General features: G+C 54.5%; 1 protein-coding gene across 5 annotated transcripts in view; it reads left to right on the forward strand.

The window, feature by feature from the left end:
* Arap1 (ArfGAP with RhoGAP domain, ankyrin repeat and PH domain 1) overlaps positions 1 to 18,398 on the forward strand; it is a 65,468-nt gene that overhangs the window by 34,291 nt on the left and 12,779 nt on the right. For 2 of the 5 annotated variants that reach the window (XM_021191782.2, XM_021191801.2), the window contains exons 4-19: positions 3,271 to 3,449; positions 3,997 to 4,061; positions 4,594 to 4,718; positions 4,836 to 4,985; positions 5,234 to 5,303; positions 5,550 to 5,670; positions 6,583 to 6,785; positions 7,213 to 7,319; positions 8,614 to 8,813; positions 10,390 to 10,475; positions 11,893 to 12,075; positions 13,171 to 13,345; positions 14,553 to 14,687; positions 16,796 to 16,931; positions 17,184 to 17,286; positions 17,966 to 18,161. In XM_021191782.2, coding sequence (XP_021047441.1) covers positions 3,271 to 3,449; positions 3,997 to 4,061; positions 4,594 to 4,718; positions 4,836 to 4,985; positions 5,234 to 5,303; positions 5,550 to 5,670; positions 6,583 to 6,785; positions 7,213 to 7,319; positions 8,614 to 8,813; positions 10,390 to 10,475; positions 11,893 to 12,075; positions 13,171 to 13,345; positions 14,553 to 14,687; positions 16,796 to 16,931; positions 17,184 to 17,286; positions 17,966 to 18,161 — 2,234 coding nt within the window. Of the gene's footprint in view, positions 1 to 3,270; positions 3,450 to 3,996; positions 4,062 to 4,593; positions 4,719 to 4,835; positions 4,986 to 5,233; positions 5,304 to 5,549; positions 5,671 to 6,582; positions 6,786 to 7,212; positions 7,320 to 8,613; positions 8,814 to 10,389; positions 10,476 to 11,892; positions 12,076 to 12,107; positions 12,915 to 13,170; positions 13,346 to 14,552; positions 14,688 to 16,795; positions 16,932 to 17,183; positions 17,287 to 17,965; positions 18,162 to 18,398 lie in introns of those variants that run through there. The other 3 variants (XM_021191818.1, XM_029547776.1, XM_021191827.2) reach the window with 2 other exon arrangements.

Genomic DNA, 18,398 nt, shown 5'->3' on the forward strand with positions numbered 1-18,398 from the left:
AGAAGGAGAAGGAGAAGGAGAAGGAGAAGGAGAAGGAGAAGGAGAAGGAGAAGGAGAAGGAGAAGGAGAAGGAGAAGGAGAAGGAGAAGGAGAAGGAGACGGCTGTAACTGCCGCTTGAGGCCTTGCCTCCCAGGCTGTGGTGCCTTTGGCTACAGCCCAGGTCAGAAGCCACGCTATCACACGTGAGAGCAGTGTGAGTGATCTTGCCGGTTAGTCAGAGGGGAAACAGGCTCAGAGGTACTGACTGAGCTCTGGGGCTCAAACCCAGATCTGCTTGCTTCCAAACCGGAGCAGCCACATGTCACTGTGCCCTGTAATGGTCACTGGCCGAACCTTAAGTTTCTGGCTCACACCGTTAGTGACGGAGTAACTCTAATCTTACCCATTTAGACTTGGGGTCCTCCTATGTTTCCCGGCCCTGGGTACAAGGTTCTGGGGGATTTCCTCTCATCTGTAAGGTCAGACTTCTTGGGCTAAGGGCCTAGGCTAAGGTGGGTCACCCCCTGCCCCTGGTGTCCAGTCATAATAATTAGAATAGATGATCTACATGTCCGTTGGCTAGAGAAGGGCCTGAAGGACAGCAGAGCTGGGGGGAGCAGGAGGAGGGGCTTTCTTTGCTTCTCCATGGCCCACGGGGCTACATTTTGAGGTACTGGGGGTGCTCCCCAGGGTTGGGAGTGGGTAGAAATCAAAGGAGACAGAACAGGGTGAGCACGTGGGTGGTTCGCCAGTACTCAGGGCTGCGACTGTTTATTAAGGGCGGATACCCAGGGGCTGCTGCCCTTCCTGGGTGCTCCCCCTCCTGGGGTGCTCCCCCAAGCTCAGTTCTCGGTAGGGGATACTACCCCTTCCCTTGGGGATTTCCCATAGGCTGTGCCTTTCTGACCTCACTTCTCCTTTCCTGGTCCTGACTCAGCAACACTAGATGCCCTCCCGGTGCTAGGCGGTCTGGCTATCATGGAAGCTTCTTGCCACAAGGGTGGTGAGAGGCTCTGTTGTCTTCCCTCCTCGGGCAGATGATACAGAGGGCAAGCACAGGTAGCAAGCCTCAGCGCAGGCTGCGGCCAGTCAGGACCGTGGTGGAGGTAGACATGGTGAGGAGGGCTGGTGCTTGCCTGACCCCTGAGGATGAAGGGCAAGTGGGCACCCAGTTGCCTCGCTCCACCCCTCAGGACATTGAGGAGGAGACTGACGATAGGAAGCCAGGCCCACTTGTTTAGCCTGGAGAGCAGGAATCCACAGTTCCCCATAGGCCACGGTCTGTTCTCTGCTGACTCCTGAGCATGGCCTCCCCAACCCCTTCTTCCTGGTCTCCGGAAAGCAACATCATGGTGGATTGATGTGCTCATCCGGAAGGCTAAGGACATCGGGTATCTGGGACCAGGCAGGCTGTTGGGCAGGTCTGCGTTCAGGTGCTTGGTCGCCATTGAAGCATTCATTTGCTTCTCTGGCAACCAGGATGCTCAGCTTGTTGTGAGTCTGTCCACAGATAGTCTTCCTGTCTTCTATCCATCTGTCTAGCACGCTCTTGTTGCCCATTCAGCCAAGCTTGACACTCGGCGGTGGGGATGGAGAGTCAAATGCTTCTTTCCCTCCTGCAAAGAGACTCAGGTCAACTCGGGGAGACAGCCTGGTGCCGTGCTCACAAAATGTCATCATACTCTCCGTACCACCGCCCCCCTTAGAATCAGTTCCCAGAGAAGGTAGGCAGGGTGATGGGAGAGCAGCTTTCTCCTATCACAGCTGTCACCATCCACACAGCTGCCTAGTACCCATTCCTTTTGACAACTCAGGTGACAGCTCAGAGGTGAGAGGCTGAGGATCAGAGTAAGCATGTGACACACACACACACCCCGGGAGCCAGCCTGGCTTAGAAACTTCTTTTCCAAGGGGCCAGTGAGCCTCCTAGTGGCCCCACAAGTGTGCGTGTTCTCAGTTGCAGGTCACTACAGAGTTAGCTGGCGGTTTCTCCTGGTACCCCTGCAGTTCTCAGGCAGGCTGCCGTAGCACCCCATGCAGGTCGTGACTCCACAGGGAAGTCCCCCCCGCTGTCTGCATGGCTGTAGCACAAGCTATTTGGAAACAGACACATTCTAGTAGAGCTCTCAGCTCTGTTAGCTTAGATGCTGATAGAGCCTGGGCAGGAGGGACGCACTTTGAAGGGTATTATTTAGAAGACCTTTCACATACAGGGGAGAGCAGCAGGGTTTAGGGAAACAGAAAGGTGTCGCCGGGGAGAAGTGGTGCAGGGGCAGGGATGCTTGTACAAGGGAGAGGGGAACTGGTAGATTCAAGAGTGACCCAGTCACATCCTCCCAGGCCCTCCTTGCGTTTCGGGCAGTCACATGCTGCTACCACTGCTGGGAACACTGGGGAACAAACCAAACCAAAAGTGACCAAAGGGGAGGAAGCTGCTCACTCTGATGCCCCTCCTTAGCCCTTGGCAGACGTGGACAGAGATAGCTGGTGGGGCCAGGCCACTCTAACTGCTGGGTGCTGAGGAGCCTGTGTGTTGGTATGTGACCTACTCTTCTGCCCGTGAAAGCAGATCCTACTCTACACAAGAGGAGACCCAGGCCTGGAGAGGCTAGGCATTTATTTAGTCCAGGACACACAGGAGTAAAGATACCAAGGTGGGGTTCAAACCTGTGTCCTGGCTAATAAAGCCCTTCAGGAGACTTTCATCACCAGAATAGGACAATAGGAAAACTATGGGGGTGGGGTGGGGGTAGGTAGGTACCTAAAGCAGCCCCGAGAGACTGACATCAGAGATGAATAAAGGTGTGGGGGGGGGGGGTAAAGAGAGCTTGCGAAACAAGGTCACCATTTCTGAATGTGGACAAAAAAAAAAAAAAAAGAGGAGAGGTCCTTGTCCCAGAGACTACAATCTGGGCCTTAGGAACCAGTTTCTGGGGCTCTGGTCTGTGACTTCAGCGCTGACCTTGGTGCCTGTTTCAATCCCATCCTGTCTGCCAGCAGTCGCCCTGTATCCTCCACGGTACATGTCAAGACTTCCCTCCCCCTTGCTCCATTCAGGTCTTTTCTCTGTGTCGGTGTGGAGGTCCCATGGCTGCATTGCTAAAAGCAGAAACACCAGGACTGGGGGACCAGCTCATATGGGCCCAGGAGGTGCTGGCCTGAGAATGTCGAGGGCTGTGTGAGGCAGGCTGGTGTCTGGGTCGGGACGATGCTTGCCTAGTGAGCAGGACCTCAGTGGGTCAGAACCCTGGCTGGTGCCTGCTGACACCCAGCTCTGGCTCTGTTCTCAGCCTTCTTGCTAAGGAGGAGTTACTGCTGCCATCAGTGTCACCCCGGTCCCAACCAGAGCCTGCAGAGACTCCATCCACCCTTCTGCCTGCCTTTCTCCAGGGGCCCCTGCAGCCTCCATCTCCTCCTCCCTGTCCTCCCGTGATCCCTCCCAAGCCTCCTCGCCTGGTCCCTGAGTTTGGTGAGTGCTACTGGGGAACTGGGCTCTGGGTGGTCTCCTGAGATCAGCCCCGGAGAGCAGGTCGCGGGCATTCTCCCTCTCTCCTGGTGGCCAGCAGTCCCCTGGGTGTCGTAAGCCTTCTCGAAGAGCATGTTCTTTCTCTCTCCTCCGTCTCCTGCTTGCCAAGTGTGAGCGTGGCTGATCCTTGAGGTAGCGAAATTCCTGGGCTGAGTAACCCTTGGGGCCACCACTCCATCTTGATTCTTGTTGCCTTGTGTGCCTTGTTTGGACAGTCCCCACCCCAGACTCCCAAGCTTGCTGCTTGGTCAGCCTCCTTGTGGTGGCCCTTCCTTTCCTTCAGTATAAATAGTACTTCCTGTCTCCTGTGCCTTTCTCTTCGAACTCAAGCCTGTGTGTGTGTGTGTGTGTGTGTGTGTGTGTGTGTGTGTGCGCATGCATGTGGTGGGGAGTTTATTCTAGCCTGGGAGTGGCCTTTGTGAAGCCAAGCCCTAGCCCCTTAGAGGAGGTCAAGCTCCTAGCTTCTGAGCCACCCCCTCTCTTTTACCAGACGACTCTGACTATGATGATGTCCCGGAGGAGGGGCCAGGGGCCCCAGCCAGCGTGATGACCAAGGTAGGCAGGGCAAGCGCTTGGGGTTGCATTGGCTGCCTGTGTTGTGGAGGGAGGGCTGCTCATTGGCCTTAGAGACCCCAGGATCTCCTCCCCTAGCAGAGTGGATGCTTAGCGTGCTTTACTGTCTGCTTTATAGGAGTCACCCTGTGCAGCTCTCTGGTCTATGGCTTCTATTCCCCGCTTGAGTATATGTAGTCTGTTGCTGTGTGTGTCTCAGAGTGGCTTCACTTCCTCTGTCCCCATGTCACCTTCTCTCTTGAATGTATATTGTGTCGCTCTAGCTCTGAGTCTTTCTGTGCTTTCCTGCCTTTCTGTCTTTCTCCTTGCCCTAGATCCATGTTTGCCAACAGTTCTCCTGACCCTGTCACCCTGGTCCCTGTGTGGTCTCAGCTGCTGGGGGAGGGGTGCTCAAACAGAAGTAAAAGTGCTGAGTTGTGGGTGTGGAGTAGAGGGGTAGGCGTGGCAGCTGGGGGTGTGGCCTGGGATTTGAGGGAAAAATGTGACACTGGGTGATCCTTTGGGGGGGGGGCAGGAGGAGCCCCTGCCAAGCCGAGTTCCACGGGCTGTGCGCGTGGCTAGTCTGCTGAGCGAGGGGGAGGAGCTGTCTGGGGATGATGCGGAAGATGAAGATGACCATGCCTATGAGGGCATCCCCAAGTGAGTACCCCCCATTCTGCTGCCTAAAGCCCAACCTAGCCCACCCCTGTACCCCAGTCCCAGCCTGAGCAAACCCTCAACCTCCCTCCCTGCCTTCCTGCCCTTCTCTTGTTCTAGTGGTGGGTGGCCAACGAGTGGCCTGAATCCACCCTTACGCAGCCTGATCCCTGATCTCCCACTGCACCCCATGGATGAGTTGCCTGGGGGTTCCACCCCCATTACACCTGTCATCAAGGCTGGTTGGCTGGACAAGAACCCACCACAGGGGTGAGTGAGGCCTGCCAGCTCCTTCTAGTGTCTGCAGGGAGACAAGCCATACTCCAGGATACTGGTGTCATGGATCCAAAAATCAAAGGGTCCAAGATTGTTTGATCAATTTTCCCTCCCCACACACTGTAACCATTGGCAATCACTGGATGATCTTAACTGTGATAGGAAAGGGGGACTGGGTGTGATGGTGGGACCTCTCCCTCCTTGTTCCCAGTCTTTGCTGAGCTCTGCCTCTGCCTGTTTAGGTCTTATATCTATCAGAAGCGATGGGTGAGACTGGATGCTGATTACCTGCGATACTTTGACAGTAACAAGGTGAGGGCTCCATCAGTCCCTCACTTGAGCCTTGCTCCTACCCAGGCCTGGGCTGAACCCCAACACTGCTTTAGGCAGAGTCCTTAGCTGACCTTCAGTGGGGATCCTGGTCTGTGGGCTGGCGAAGGTAGTGATCAGAGCCAGCACAAGGTCCACCTGTAGAAGACAGGCCTGCAGCCATCATCTCAGCAAGCTGGCAAGGGGTGCTAGGGTTCCCACTCTGAAATGCAGTTCTTCTCTCCCCAGGACGCCTACTCTAAGCGCTTTGTTCCTGTGGCCTGCATCTGCCGAGTCGCTCCTATTGGAGACCAGAAGTTTGAAGTGATCACAAACAATCGGACCTTCGCCTTCCGGGCAGAGAGCGATGGTGGGAGTTCAGGAGTGTATGTGTTTGTGTGTGTAAGTGTGTATGTATGAGTGAGTGTGAGTGTATGAGTGTGTGAGTGTGAATGTAAGTGTATGTGAGTGTGAGTGTGAGTGTATGTGAATGTGTGTAAGTGTGTGTATGAGTGTATAAGTGTGAGTATATGAGTGTGTGAGTGTATGAGTATGTAAGTGTATGTGAGTGTGAGTATGAATGTGTGAAAGTGTGAGTGTGTGAGTGTATGAGTGGGTAAGTGTATGTGTGTGTAAGTGTATGTGAGTGTGTGCATGAGTGTGTAAGTGGAAGTGTGTGTGAGTGTATAAGTGTGTGTATGGGTGTATAAGTGTGAGTGTATGAGTGTGTAAGTGTGAGTGTGTAAGTATATGTGAGTGTGAGTATGAATGTGTAAAAGTGTATATGAGTTTGTGAGTGTATTAGTGGGTAAGTATGTGTGTGTAAGTGTATGTGAATGTGTGAGTGTGTGTGTGTGTGTGTGTGTGTGTGTGTGTGTGTGTGTGTGAAGGATAGAAGGGCCTGGAAGTTGGACCACGTTGTGAAGAATAGGAAGGAAACAGTGTCCCAGGGAGGCATTGTCCCTGTATAGTGTCCGGGAGGAGAAGGAAGGAGATACTGACCACCATTGCTCCTTTCCAGATACTCCCCAGTGCCACAGAGGCACACATCAGTGTGCACAAGGGATACAGTCTCCAACACTTGGGGTGACTTGCCCAGTGTAAGCCACACTCGGTGGCATTGTAAGCATTGTGGCATTGTAGCCTAGGTTGTCCAAGACAAAGAAGTCTAGCGATGGGACAGGCCACACCAGTAGGATTCCTAGCAGAGGTGACTTCTGAGCCCCCTAGAGCCAGGAGGCGCCAGGGGCTGAGTTTACGTGTTACCTTCACCCTTTTGCAGTGGAGCGGAACGAGTGGATGCAGGCCCTGCAGCAGGCGGTGGTTGAGCATCGAGCCCAATTTCGACTCTCTAGTGCTTCTGTGTTGGGAGTCCGAGGCTCCGAGCAGCCTGACCGTGCTGGCAGCCTGGAGCTACGAGGCTTCAAGAATAAGCTTTACGTGGCTGTGGCTGGGGACAAAGTACAGCTCTATAAGAATCTGGAGGTATGAAGGGCTCTACCAGGCCACTGAGGTCTCCCTGGCCCATACTCATCCCTGTCCCCTTACCTGCCCCGCTCCTGTCCACCTGGTCTCTCCCTGGTCCTGCCGAGGACCTAAGCCCAGTACTTACCCTTCCAACCTTTCCTGCACTGGGCCAGCATCTCCCCTCTTCCCTCCTGCCTGCCTGTACCTCACCTCCTTCCTGTCCCTGAACAGCACCTCCTGTCCTGTCTCACTCGCTCCTATGCCTCCCCTACTGTCATCCCTGTTGCTCTAGTCCAGGCTGCTGTCCCGGCTCAGATTCCTGCCCTTCCTCCTTCCTAGGCTCTTTCTGCTCCCTAGGGACTACTTTCCCTATCCCTTGTCCTGCACCGTAAGCCCTAAGCCCTGTTGTCAGCCTTGCCCTCCTCCCTTCCCACCCACCCATCAGGAATTCCATCTGGGCATTGGTATCACCTTCATCGACATGAACGTGGGCAATGTCAAGGAAGTGGATCGGCGCAGCTTTGACCTCACTACCCCCTACCGCATCTTCAGGTGAGCCCCTGCCCCACCGTCAGCTCATGGGCAGTCCTCTTGGTATTTTTTTCTCTTTCCCTTCCAGCCCCACCCTATGGAGCTGGTGCATTGCTCACCCACCTGCCTTAGTCTGACAGACGTCTTCATCCCTCTCCATCTGGCTAGCTCTGTTCTCTTTGCCCACCACATTGTTGATGAGGTGTCCCACCAGCACCTGCAACCCTCCGTGGCCTGGGACCCAGGGAACCTCTGTAGTACCACCCTGCCATCCCCGACTCCGAGCCTGTGGGTTCTCCAGCAGAACTTGCTTATGCTCAAAGCATGTGGGCTTGTTGTCCCTTGAACATCTCCCCCATGGCCCTTCTCTGCCTCACGTGGCTTGCCACTGTCAACCTCCTTTGCACTCTGCCTTGTCTATCTCCTCTCTGTGTCTGTCACCATTCAGGCCCTCTGGTCTCTGTCTTGGTACTCTGTGGTTGCCAGTCTCAGGGCCTTTACACTATCCATACTTACAGCAGGGTGGTGACCTTTGACCTCAAGAGCTAAGTGGGTGCTTGTCCATCCTCCCATTTGAAATATCCTATGACACTGGCCCTATAGTTCTTTGCCATAATCCTTAGTGACCACAAAGCTGCAGCCAGCCTCTTTGGGGTTTCCCTTTCTGTCAGCTGCAGAAGCCACTGTGCTTCCTGGTTACTGTCATTGTCACCAACTTGAAGGAGGCTAATAGAGGTTCAGCAGAAAGGGCCTCTGCCACTTGGGTCCATGGGCTTACTGCAGCGGGGTATGCGTGCTTGTTGCTTATCTGAGGCCCTGGCAGCTTTCGAGTTCCTCTCCTGGCTGTCCTGGTGGAGGCCATCTTCAGTCCCTCTCTTACTCATGGCCTTTACCTCTTGGACACGCCCATGTGACTTGCAGTTGGTGGTGACAGCAGCATAGCTTCCCACTTGAAGAGTCTTTCTGCCTCTGCTGCTGAGTGCTGTTAAAGGCATGTGCTGCTACACTGGGCGCTAATGGACTTCTTTCTGGGATGGAGTAAGGAGGTTGAGAGTGGAGATGGCACACACCTTTATACTCTCTCTTCTGTCCGTATAAACCCTTGACTGGTGCCCCGCTATCCTAAGGGTGCCCTGTGCCTGCTCTACCCCTCAGGCCTGTCCCTGCCTGTCTCTCATCGTCTCCTCTGCCAGTCTGTTTTCGCTCTAGTTTTCATGCTTTGTCGTTTCCCAACAGTCTTAGGATGACACCTCCTCCCGACCCTCAAATCCCTCCAGACCCTTTCCCACCGGTTCTCCTACTTATATGTCCCTAGCTTCTCTGCTGATTCAGAGTTAGAGAAGGAGCAGTGGCTGGAGGCCATGCAGGGAGCCATCGCAGAGGCCCTATCTACCTCAGAGGTGGCTGAGCGCATCTGGGCTGCAGCCCCCAACAGGTTCTGTGCCGACTGTGGGGCCGCCCAGCCTGACTGGGCCTCCATCAACCTCTGCGTTGTCATCTGCAAGCGCTGTGCAGGTGCGTATGTGTGCAGCAGGCTGGCCATTGGGCAGCAGGCGGTCTGCTGGGCAGATCCTGTAGCCCTTATATCTAGCGGAGTTCCAGCATTATTGGCATTATTCACTTGGGAGTGGCCTTAGGTCCTCGATTCATGGTTATACTTTCTCCACAGGGATGGGGACACACAAAGAGGGAAAAAGCATTTTATTCAGGGCTACCTGGCAAGTGAGTGAGCTTAGATCAGCGACCAGGCTGTTGGAATCTGATGTCCCTGTCACTCAGAACCATGCAGGAGGCCAGGTGCACCAGGACTCTTAGTTCTGAGAGAGGAGCCAGTGTTTTGTCCAGAGGGGATATAAGACAAGGGACCCAGGGACATGCTCAGCACTGTGGTCCAGACTCTGGCTTATAGGCAGAAGCTGAGATTGGAGACCCTTATCCAGGAAGGGGAGGGGAAGCACTGAGCCTTCTAGAGTGGTCTGAAAGTTACATATGCAAGCCCCCATGGTAACATGGCTGAGGAGCGTGGGAATGGAAAACCATGGGGCCCAAGGTGCATTCATCTATTGACTCAAGCACTAAGGGCCCAGCGTGTGCCATCTGCTGACCACAGGCTGAGCACTGGATTATCTGAGAGCTGACAGTGCGCAGGTGGTGGTTTTGCATGGCTGCAGGGGAGAGATGGAATTTGATGTGGGAATCCAGGAGAAAGGACAGATCTGAGTGAGTCACTGAGCTCGGGGAAGAACCCTTAGGCTTGTGGGACTCTAAGGTGGATGTCAGGCCCTGGGGGCCATGGGGTCTGTGTGTAGACAAGTGGAAGCTTCATCGGTGACCAGATAAGGAAAGTGTCAACTCGCCGAGCTAACACAGGACTACTGTGGTTCTCTGTGGAAGATGGGTGCATGAATGCAGGGCCAGGGCTTGAGGTAATGGCAGGTGTTTCTTGTGTCCCTAGCTCCCTTCTCTCTCCATGGGGTCCCTCCTGGGACCTGTGGCTGAGCAAGCGTCACCCTCTGTCTCCAACCTTAGCCTTTCCTTTCATTCCGGTGACCTTTATTAAATGCTTGTTTGTTCTGGGCACTGAGGGTGAAACCCAAAGCCAGGCGGCCTGGATCCTATTCTTACACAGTTGCATTGCAAGGTGAACAGCAAAAAAACCACAGGAGCCAATCAAAATGGAATGACGAGAGGTGGGAAGAGAAGGTGCTGTTTGTTTGGGACATCTTCTCTGAGAAGGTGACATGTCAGCTGAGACCTGAATGACAGGAAGGCGTGGCCATGGAGGCGGGGAGGTGGGGAAGAGAGTCGAGGCAGGAAGTTGAAGATGACAGGGGAGAGATAAGGTATTTGTATCTACACTGGGACAGCTGATGTGGAGCAGGGATTGGCACGTCAGAGCGGTCTCTTGGTAGGGAAGATGGTCTGGAGGGTCTGCTGTGGCTGGAGCATAGTGAGCAATGTGAACAGATTCTGGACACGCCAAAATGGAGATGCAGGCTAGCTAGCTCCAGGCCTGCCTGAGGAGCCGTAGGGATGAGCTAGTGCTCACCAGGAGGGCTGTACCAGAGTAACCGTCTCTGCCTTATCTCAGGGGAACACCGTGGCCTGGGTGCAGGAGTGTCCAAGGTGCGGAGTTTAAAGATGGACAGGAAGGTGTGGACAGAAGCACTCATCCAGGTGGGCATGCCCTGCGGATCGTCCATGACTGGGGTGGGCGTGACTTGTGGATCGTCCATGCCTGGAGTGGGGGTGCCCTGCAGTTCGTCCATGCCTGGGGTTGACTCTCTCAGCTGCTCCCCTCCACCCCCTCCTCACTGGCCTCAGAACTTTGGAGCTGAGGGAGCTCTGTGATAATCTAGTGGGTGGGGATTTTGGAAAAGCCTGTTTTTAGCAACGTCAGCAAACTGGCCATCGTACTGAGAATGTTTTTACAGTTTTAAAGGGTTGGAGAGAGGGGGGGGGATGTTTGACAGATTGTATGTGTTCCATAAAACCTAAACTATTTATTATTTGACCTTTTAGAGAATTGCTGACCCCTGATATAGTTCAGCTGTTATCCTGATGTGGAGACTGAAGCCCTGGGTTGGGCTGTAATGGGCCTGAGGTTACCTAGCCCCTGCATATTGACCACTTAGCCTGCTCCTTTCCACCCCATATCCTAGCCGGGCTGGGGGTTCACCACTGTGCACACCACTCAGAGCCTCTGAGCTCTCACTGCGCCCGAATTCATGTGCACAGTCTGTATAACGCATGGCTTGAGGCATGCATATGTACATCTGTGTATACCTGTGCTTTAAACTTCTCTGGTGCCTGTGTGTGACTGTTGTTATGGGGAACCTGCAGCAGGAGGCCAGACCAAGGGACCTGGCACCAAGGGCCTTACTGTTAAGTTGGGAACGTTGTAGCATATCCAGTTCATGTGCCCACACTGTGTTCAGTCTAGCTCTGCTGAGAACACTGCTTTTGTTAATGAATTGTCTTTCAGAATAATCCTGCGTTAGGATTAGAATACCCAGGATATGCTCCGGGAGGAAAACAAAACAAAGCAAAACAAAGCCAACTCTGGTTGGGTGCCTAGTGGCAGGGAAAGTTTCTGCTTTGTCCTCTGCTGAGACTCCAGCACGCCAAATGAGTGGGTGGGGAGCCCAGGAAATGCCTGCGATAGCCTGAGTGTCAGAAGGGAAATGCTGCCCACCCCCCATCTCCTAGAAACGGCCACCCCTCTCTCATCCAGAGAGGAATGTTAGGAACAGATAGACCCCAAATCCCTGCCTCGCCTATTGGCTGAAAGGTTAGACACCACTCCTCACTGGGACAGCCTCAGGAATGCCGAGTTCCAGATGTGGGGCTGGGTGAGACAACATGGAGGGCCCCAGAGACCAGGCCTCAAACATTCACCTATCAGACTGTCGGAGACAATCTGGGCACAGAGCCCAGGCCTTGAGCAAGAGTACGGTGGCCACCAGCAGACACAGCTGCTCCTGACCTCCCCTTGGGGAAAATGGGTGTGTGGTCTGTCTGTCTGTCTGTCTGCCTGTCTGTCTGTCTCAGGCGTTTTTATCATCAGCTGCCCCTCTCTTGCCCATACCCACAGCTCTTCTTACATTTGGGCAATGGCCCTGGGAACCACTTCTGGGCTGCCAATGTGCCTCCTAGTGAGGCCCTGGAGCCCAGCAGCAGCTCTGGTGCCCGGCGGTATCACCTGGAGGCCAAGTACAGAGAGGGCAAGTACCGCCGCTACCACCCGCTCTTTGGCAACCAAGAGGAGCTGGACAAGGTCAGCACACAGAGCCTCTGGGATTCTTGAGCCTTCTTGTCCCTGCATTATCCCTTGAACTCATCCCTTTCTTCCTGTGACCCCATTCCTCCCTCTCAACCCATCTCTTTCATCCGCTTAGAGGGCTGTGCACGTGTGGGGAGATTGAGGTCCACAGGGCAGTTAAGGCCTGCCTAAGGAAAACTGGAACAATGTAGGGAGGAGTCAGGCTTGGTTCTTGGTCCAGTGCCATGTCTTCAGCATCTGGCTGCCTCCTCCTGATTCCTCTGTCTCCCGCACCCTGTCCTGTTCTTTCAGAATCCTGCCAAAGGAGTGAACTTGGTGGGGATGCTATTTCCTGTCAGGCTCATGAAAAACAGCTGGACCGCTCTGACCCACCCCATCCACGCCCCCTTCTAGATGAGGCCCCATATGGGCCCCAGGCCCCAGAAGATTGGGAGCCAAGTCTTAGACCCTGATCTGGCTCAGACCCCTTGCTTAGAGGCAGCAGGGTAGCATTTGTAACTTGTGGGCGGTGGCCCTCAGTTCTTCCTCCAAGCTGCCCTATCCAGGCAGGCTGAGTCTAGCCCCAGAGTTCTGTAGAAACCAGGCCTCCACCTCCCCAGGACCCAGGCGTCCAGCCCCCAATTCAGCCCTGCCCAGTCTGGCCTCAAAGCCAGAAGGGTGGTGGCTCCCATTGGTCGGGAGGGCTGGGCCGGCAGTGAGGAATTCAAATGTGGGAGGAATTAGCTACAACCCCTCAGCCCCTCCCTCTGCCCCTGCTACAAGTCTGAGGGAGCCTGAGATCCTCCAGGGGCTCCTTGTGCCCTGACCAGCAGCTGTACCCCAGGACCCAGAGGGTGAGGACCTGCGGCTCGGACCCCAGCCTCAGCTGAGTAGCCTCTGCCCAGGCTCTCTGGCTTGCCCTCCCGTCTTTTTCTGATTCGCATGCTTTTCTTTTCTCTTCTGGCTTCTTTAAGCCCTGGTCTCTTTCAGTCTGAGGATGGTCCATGCAGGTTTGAGTGACTCCTTCCCCTTCCCTCCCCCACCCCCTCTTCCCATTCCTACCCCTCCACCTCCCACTCTTTCTCGGATTGATCTCCCCCTCTCCCCTAGGCCCTGTGTGCTGCAGTTACCACCACTGACCTGGCTGAGACCCAGGCACTCCTGGGCTGTGGGGCTGGGGTCAGCTGCTTCTCAGGGGACCCAGCAGCTCCCACACCCCTGGCTCTTGCTGAGCAGGCTGGACAGACTCTGCAGATGGAGTTTCTACGGAATAATCAGAGCACAGGTGAGTGACCAATGGCTCTGTCCTCCTCTGTAGCTAGAGGTCCCTACTGGCAGGGTCTGGTCTTTTGGAGAGTTTTATAGGGTGTCAACAGGAACCATGAATCAGCTGAGAACCTGAATTTGTAGACCACTCCCAAGCTGTGACTGAAGTTCTTGGTGGTCTCTGGGGCAGCGTGTGGTACTTGGGACAAGTGTGGCTTATGGCTCAGTGCTTTGTGTGAGTGGCGTTTTGTGTCTGTATCTCTGTGACCACTGTGTGCTCTTGTCCTGACTTAAATGTGGGTTCCTAGTGGAGCTATGTGCTCCAGGAAGGACCTCGGAGCTGCCTAGGTTCTCTTTCCTCATATTGGTGATGTTGAGGCTTTGGGGTTTGTGTATGTGTAGTGGGTCTGTGTTGCAGTGGAGGAGGGTGTTGCCATGTGTGTGTGTATGTGTGTGTGTGTGTGTGTGTGTGTGTGTGTGTGTGTGTGTGTGTGTGTGTGTGTGAAGTACACAGCAGCCTTGTCGTCTGTTTGCTCAGTCTGGGTGGAGTTCCATCCTAGACCTGGGTTGGGTCCCATTTGGCTCCCATTCTTGGGGTGGGTGAGGAGGGGGTCGCTAGGGTGAATGCGTTGGTTATAGCCCAGGTCGGGTCTCTTGAGGCCACATCCTAAGGCTGAGGGTGGGGCTCAGCGGCTGGGGCTCTGGGCCTTGGGCCATGGGTGGGTGGAGTGTGCTGGGCTGGAGAGAACCCAGGTGTCTAAGGGAGGTGCAAGAGACCACCCAGCTGACTTGGACTATGGGGGCAGGACCCCTCAGTGCTGAGCACTGGAGCCAGCCTACTTCACTGGGCTTTCGTGCTATCTGGGACAAACCTCTCTCTAGGGACTATTATTGAGTTGGCCCAGAGCCCTCCTCATTCTAACATGCTTGGCTCTATGCCTCCAACACGCAGTGTGGGGTGGGCTTGGGAGTCATGGAGCCTTCTTAAGATGGGTAGGGCTGGAGCCAGGCCCTGAAAATGGAGTGACATTTCCACTGGTGATCAGAGGTCAAGATGTGGTTTTTCAAAACCCCGAAAGTAGCGGTAGGAGCCTGACAGTGCTGGTAGGGAGCTTAGGAAACAGAGCTGTGACCATGAACCTAGGAACTTTGCCCCAGGGGTCATCTGGAGAGGGCACCTTCTGGACACCCAGAATGCCACTACCTTTCTTTCTTCCACTCCAAAGAGGTCCCTCGGTTGGACTCAGTGAAGTCCTTGGAAAAGCACTACTCCATTACCCTGCCAACTGTGAGCCACAGTGGCTTCCTGTACAAGACTGCTTCTGCTGGCAAGCCTCTGCAGGACCGCCGTGCCCGGGAAGGTGAGTACCCATCCAGGCCTATGGTGTGTGTCAGCCTGGCTGCAGGACCAGCAAACTAGGGCTGGTCCTGCTGGAGGACCTGAGGGTGCCAAGTGGACTCTGGCAGAGCCACCTGGATACGGCCTCTTGTATACAGCGAGTGCTTGAGAAATTGGGCTCGTTGGGGTGGGGGATGGGTATGGCACCACCGGGAGAGCATGAAGTCTGTATGGAGCCCCTGTTGGGTGTGGCCTTGTGCTGAGCAGCTGGCATATTCCAGATGTGGATGGAAGGCGGATTGAGGACTTGAACTTGAGTGCCGTCCCTCTCAGATCTCAGCTGTCTTCCATTTACTCCCTGACTCCAAATTCAGCCTGCAGTGCTTACATATAACCCAGAGCTACCTACCTTTCCATCTGGCAGACTCCCCTCCCTAGATTCTGCCCAGCTCTGTGACTTTGTCACACAAGCCAGATTTACCTACACCCACCCCCCACCAGGAATCTGCATTTGCTGTTCTCTGACCCAAATGCTTTCCCCACATATCCCTTACAACATCATGTCTTCGGGGATATCATGTCTTTCCCAGCCACTCAATACTGTGCCCCATGTCACCCCCAATACTATTTTTTCTCTAACTGTTCCATCTGATTTTTATTCTTTTTTTTTTTTTCTTCTCCAAGATAAAGTCTTTTTGCTACCCAGAACCTGGCATTGAACTCCTGGGCTCAAGTTTCCATCTTGTCTCAGCCTTTCTAAGTAGCTGAAATTATAGGTAGTGCCACTATACCCAGCTCAGTTGTTCTTTATTGTATACCTCTGTATACATGGTACCTGGTACCTGTTGTAGCCCTGGCACCTGGGGCATGCTGGTACCCACTGGTAACTTAGCATACATCTGCAGAATGAAGAAGACCTCAGCAGGCTAGTGTGCTCTTCAGTCCTTGAGGACGATGGCCTTGGGGTCACATTGTTCTCAGAAGGCATGGTGTTCTCACAGACAGGGTGAGGAACAGCAAGCTGGAGAAGCAGAATGCCCACTGCTTACGGCCTCTCTCAGAACCCCTTCTTGAAGTCCCCCAGATACTCTGTCTGACTCCCGGATGGTGTAGCCCTCTGCTGCTCCTGGTCAGTTCCCTCTGCCTGATGATGTCATTTATGGAACTCCTCTGAGTCATCCTTTTCACCCTGAGTGCCAGGAAGCTCTGAGCCACTGTGAGGCTGGTGCCGTAAGCTACAGTCTCCTGCCTGACTCTGGTGCTCCGCTCTCTTAACTTTCATGGTCCAGATTCCCATTTCTGTTTCTACTGGGATCTTGTGCATCTTCAGGGCCATTGGAGGAGGCAGACTATAGAGTGAAGAGTGTATCTGGCAAAGGAGATGGGGCACAGGGTGGGCCTATGTCTTGGTTAGGGTTTTACTGCTGTGAAGAGACACCATGACTAAGGCAACTCTTATAAAGACAGCATTTAACTGGGGCTGGCTTATAGGTTCAGAGGTTCAGTCCATTAGCATCATGGTGGGAGCAGGGCAGCATCCAGGCAGGCATGGTGCAGGAGGAGCTGAGAGCTCTACATCTTCATCTGAAGGCTGCTAGCAGAAGACTGACCTCCGGGCAGCTGGGATGAAGGTCTTAAAGCCCACACCCACAGTGACACACCCACTCCAATAAGGCCACGCCTCCTAATAGTGCCACTCTCTGGGCCAAGCATATTCAAACCACCACAGCTCCCAAGGCTTCCTGTACAGTTGGAGCTGTAGGTCGAAGGAGCAGCAGGGGCAGAAGCTAAGAGTAGCTAAAGAGATAGGCAGAGACAGACGTAGACTGAGAGACACAGGTTGCCCTGAAGATTGGGGACAGCGTGGGACCTAGCATTTAAAGAAAAGTGGCGTCAAGGACTCAGTCGTTTCTGGTCTCCAAGCTGGAGGCCAAAAGTTGATATGGGCTATAGGGGAGAGTTGGGGACTGGGTAGTGGGGACTAGTCTGCAGCTGGGGGAAGTACTCAGGTCAGTGGTGAGTTAAAATGAAGAGCTTAGAGGTTGGGTAGGAGCAGAGGCCCGGGAAATGGCAGGAGTGCTTTCCAGCCAGCCTGGGGCTTTCTTCATGGTTCCTCTAACTTCTCCACAGAGTTCAGCCGGCGCTGGTGTGTCCTGAGTGATGGGGTCCTGAGCTACTATGAGAATGAACGGGCAGTGACACCCAATGGGGAGATCCGGGCCAGCGAGATAGTATGCCTAGCAGTTCCCCCTCTGGACACCCATGGGTGAGTACCCCTAGCCATAACCACAAACTACCAGTGCTGGGAAGTCTGATTGAGGAGACAGGGACATAGGCCCAGAGGAGGACAGGACCTTCTCAGGTCCACACAACAAAGAGACTGTCTATGTTGACCTTAGCTCATGAGGCTGCAGTTCAAGGCTGTTCATCCACCTCTTGGGGATCAGGGCAAGGAGTGGAGAGTTAACGGGGGGCAGGGCTGTCCTGGATGAATGAACCCCGATTTGTGTATTTGCAGCTTTGAGCATACCTTTGAGGTGTACACAGAGGGAGAACGGTTGTACCTGTTTGGGCTGGAGAATGCAGAGCTGGCTCACGAGTGGGTCAAGTGCATTGCCAAGGTAGGCCTGGTTCAGGAGGGGCAGGCGAGTGATAGAGGCAGGGTGGGCCCTCTGGCTGAACCTCATGCACTCCAGTTCTTCCATCTCTGATGGAGAAGGAGCCAGGTGTGGGGAGAACAGACTCAGGACAGACCTCTCGGGTCAACGGCAACGTAGACTGCAGCCCTCTGCTACCTAGTGGACGTTTGCTATGAGGAGCATGTTTCGGTGTCGTCGTTTGCAGGAGTCCGATTAGACTAGAGGGGAAGGCAGGGAGGCTACAGAGGAGAGGGCTGCCTTAGAGACGAGAGCCAAGAGCCCTCTTGTGCCTTGAGAGCCTGGGGCTTCATTCCTCATTTGATGAGCGCTCAATGCCTTCTGAGGATCGGTGCCCAGAGCCTGGAGGACCCGGGTGGACCAGTGCTCTGTGGTTCCTGTGGGAGTGGGACAGACAGGCTGAGTCTAGATGCTATGGCCTATCCAGTGCTGTAGCAGATAGTGAAGTATGTGGACACTGGGAACACAGAGAAGGACACATCCAAATGGGTACAGAGGACATGGACCCAGAGTCCTCTGCCACTGCGCTATGCTTTGCCTTGGGAAGGAGGAAGTGGTTAGAGGGAAAAGAGCCCTTGCCCACAGGGTGCCTCTAACAGGCTATGCTGTGCTTACACGCTCTCTCCACTATCTCCCCAACTAGGCTTTCGTGCCTCCCCTGGCTGAGGACCTGCTAGCCCGGGACTTTGAACGTCTTGGGCGCCTACCCTGTAAAGCTGGCCTGAGCCTTCAGCAGGCCCAGGAGGGCTGGTTTGCCATGACTGGCTCTGAGCTCCGGGCTGTCTTCCCAGAGGGGCCCTGGGAAGAGCCACTGCAGCTCCGGAGACTGCAAGAGCTTTGTATGTGAACCTTTGCCTGGTTCCCCAGTCTCTAGGATCCCTTGTCCCATCCCCCCACCCCCATCCCCTAGCCCTTGTCTGGAAGTCTGAATTCTATTATGGCCTAAGCAGATGATCCAGCCTGCCCTCCATATCCTCTCCTGTCCTTGAAGTACATCTCAGCAGCCCTTTAGGTTGGTGGGTGGAATCCAAGGGTGAGACCCAGAGGGCCTCAGGAGGGAGCAGTGTATGGGTCAC

This window comes from Mus pahari, chromosome 1 (assembly GCF_900095145.1).
Source record: "Mus pahari chromosome 1, PAHARI_EIJ_v1.1, whole genome shotgun sequence".
NCBI classification, from domain to species: Eukaryota; Metazoa; Chordata; class Mammalia; order Rodentia; family Muridae; genus Mus; species Mus pahari.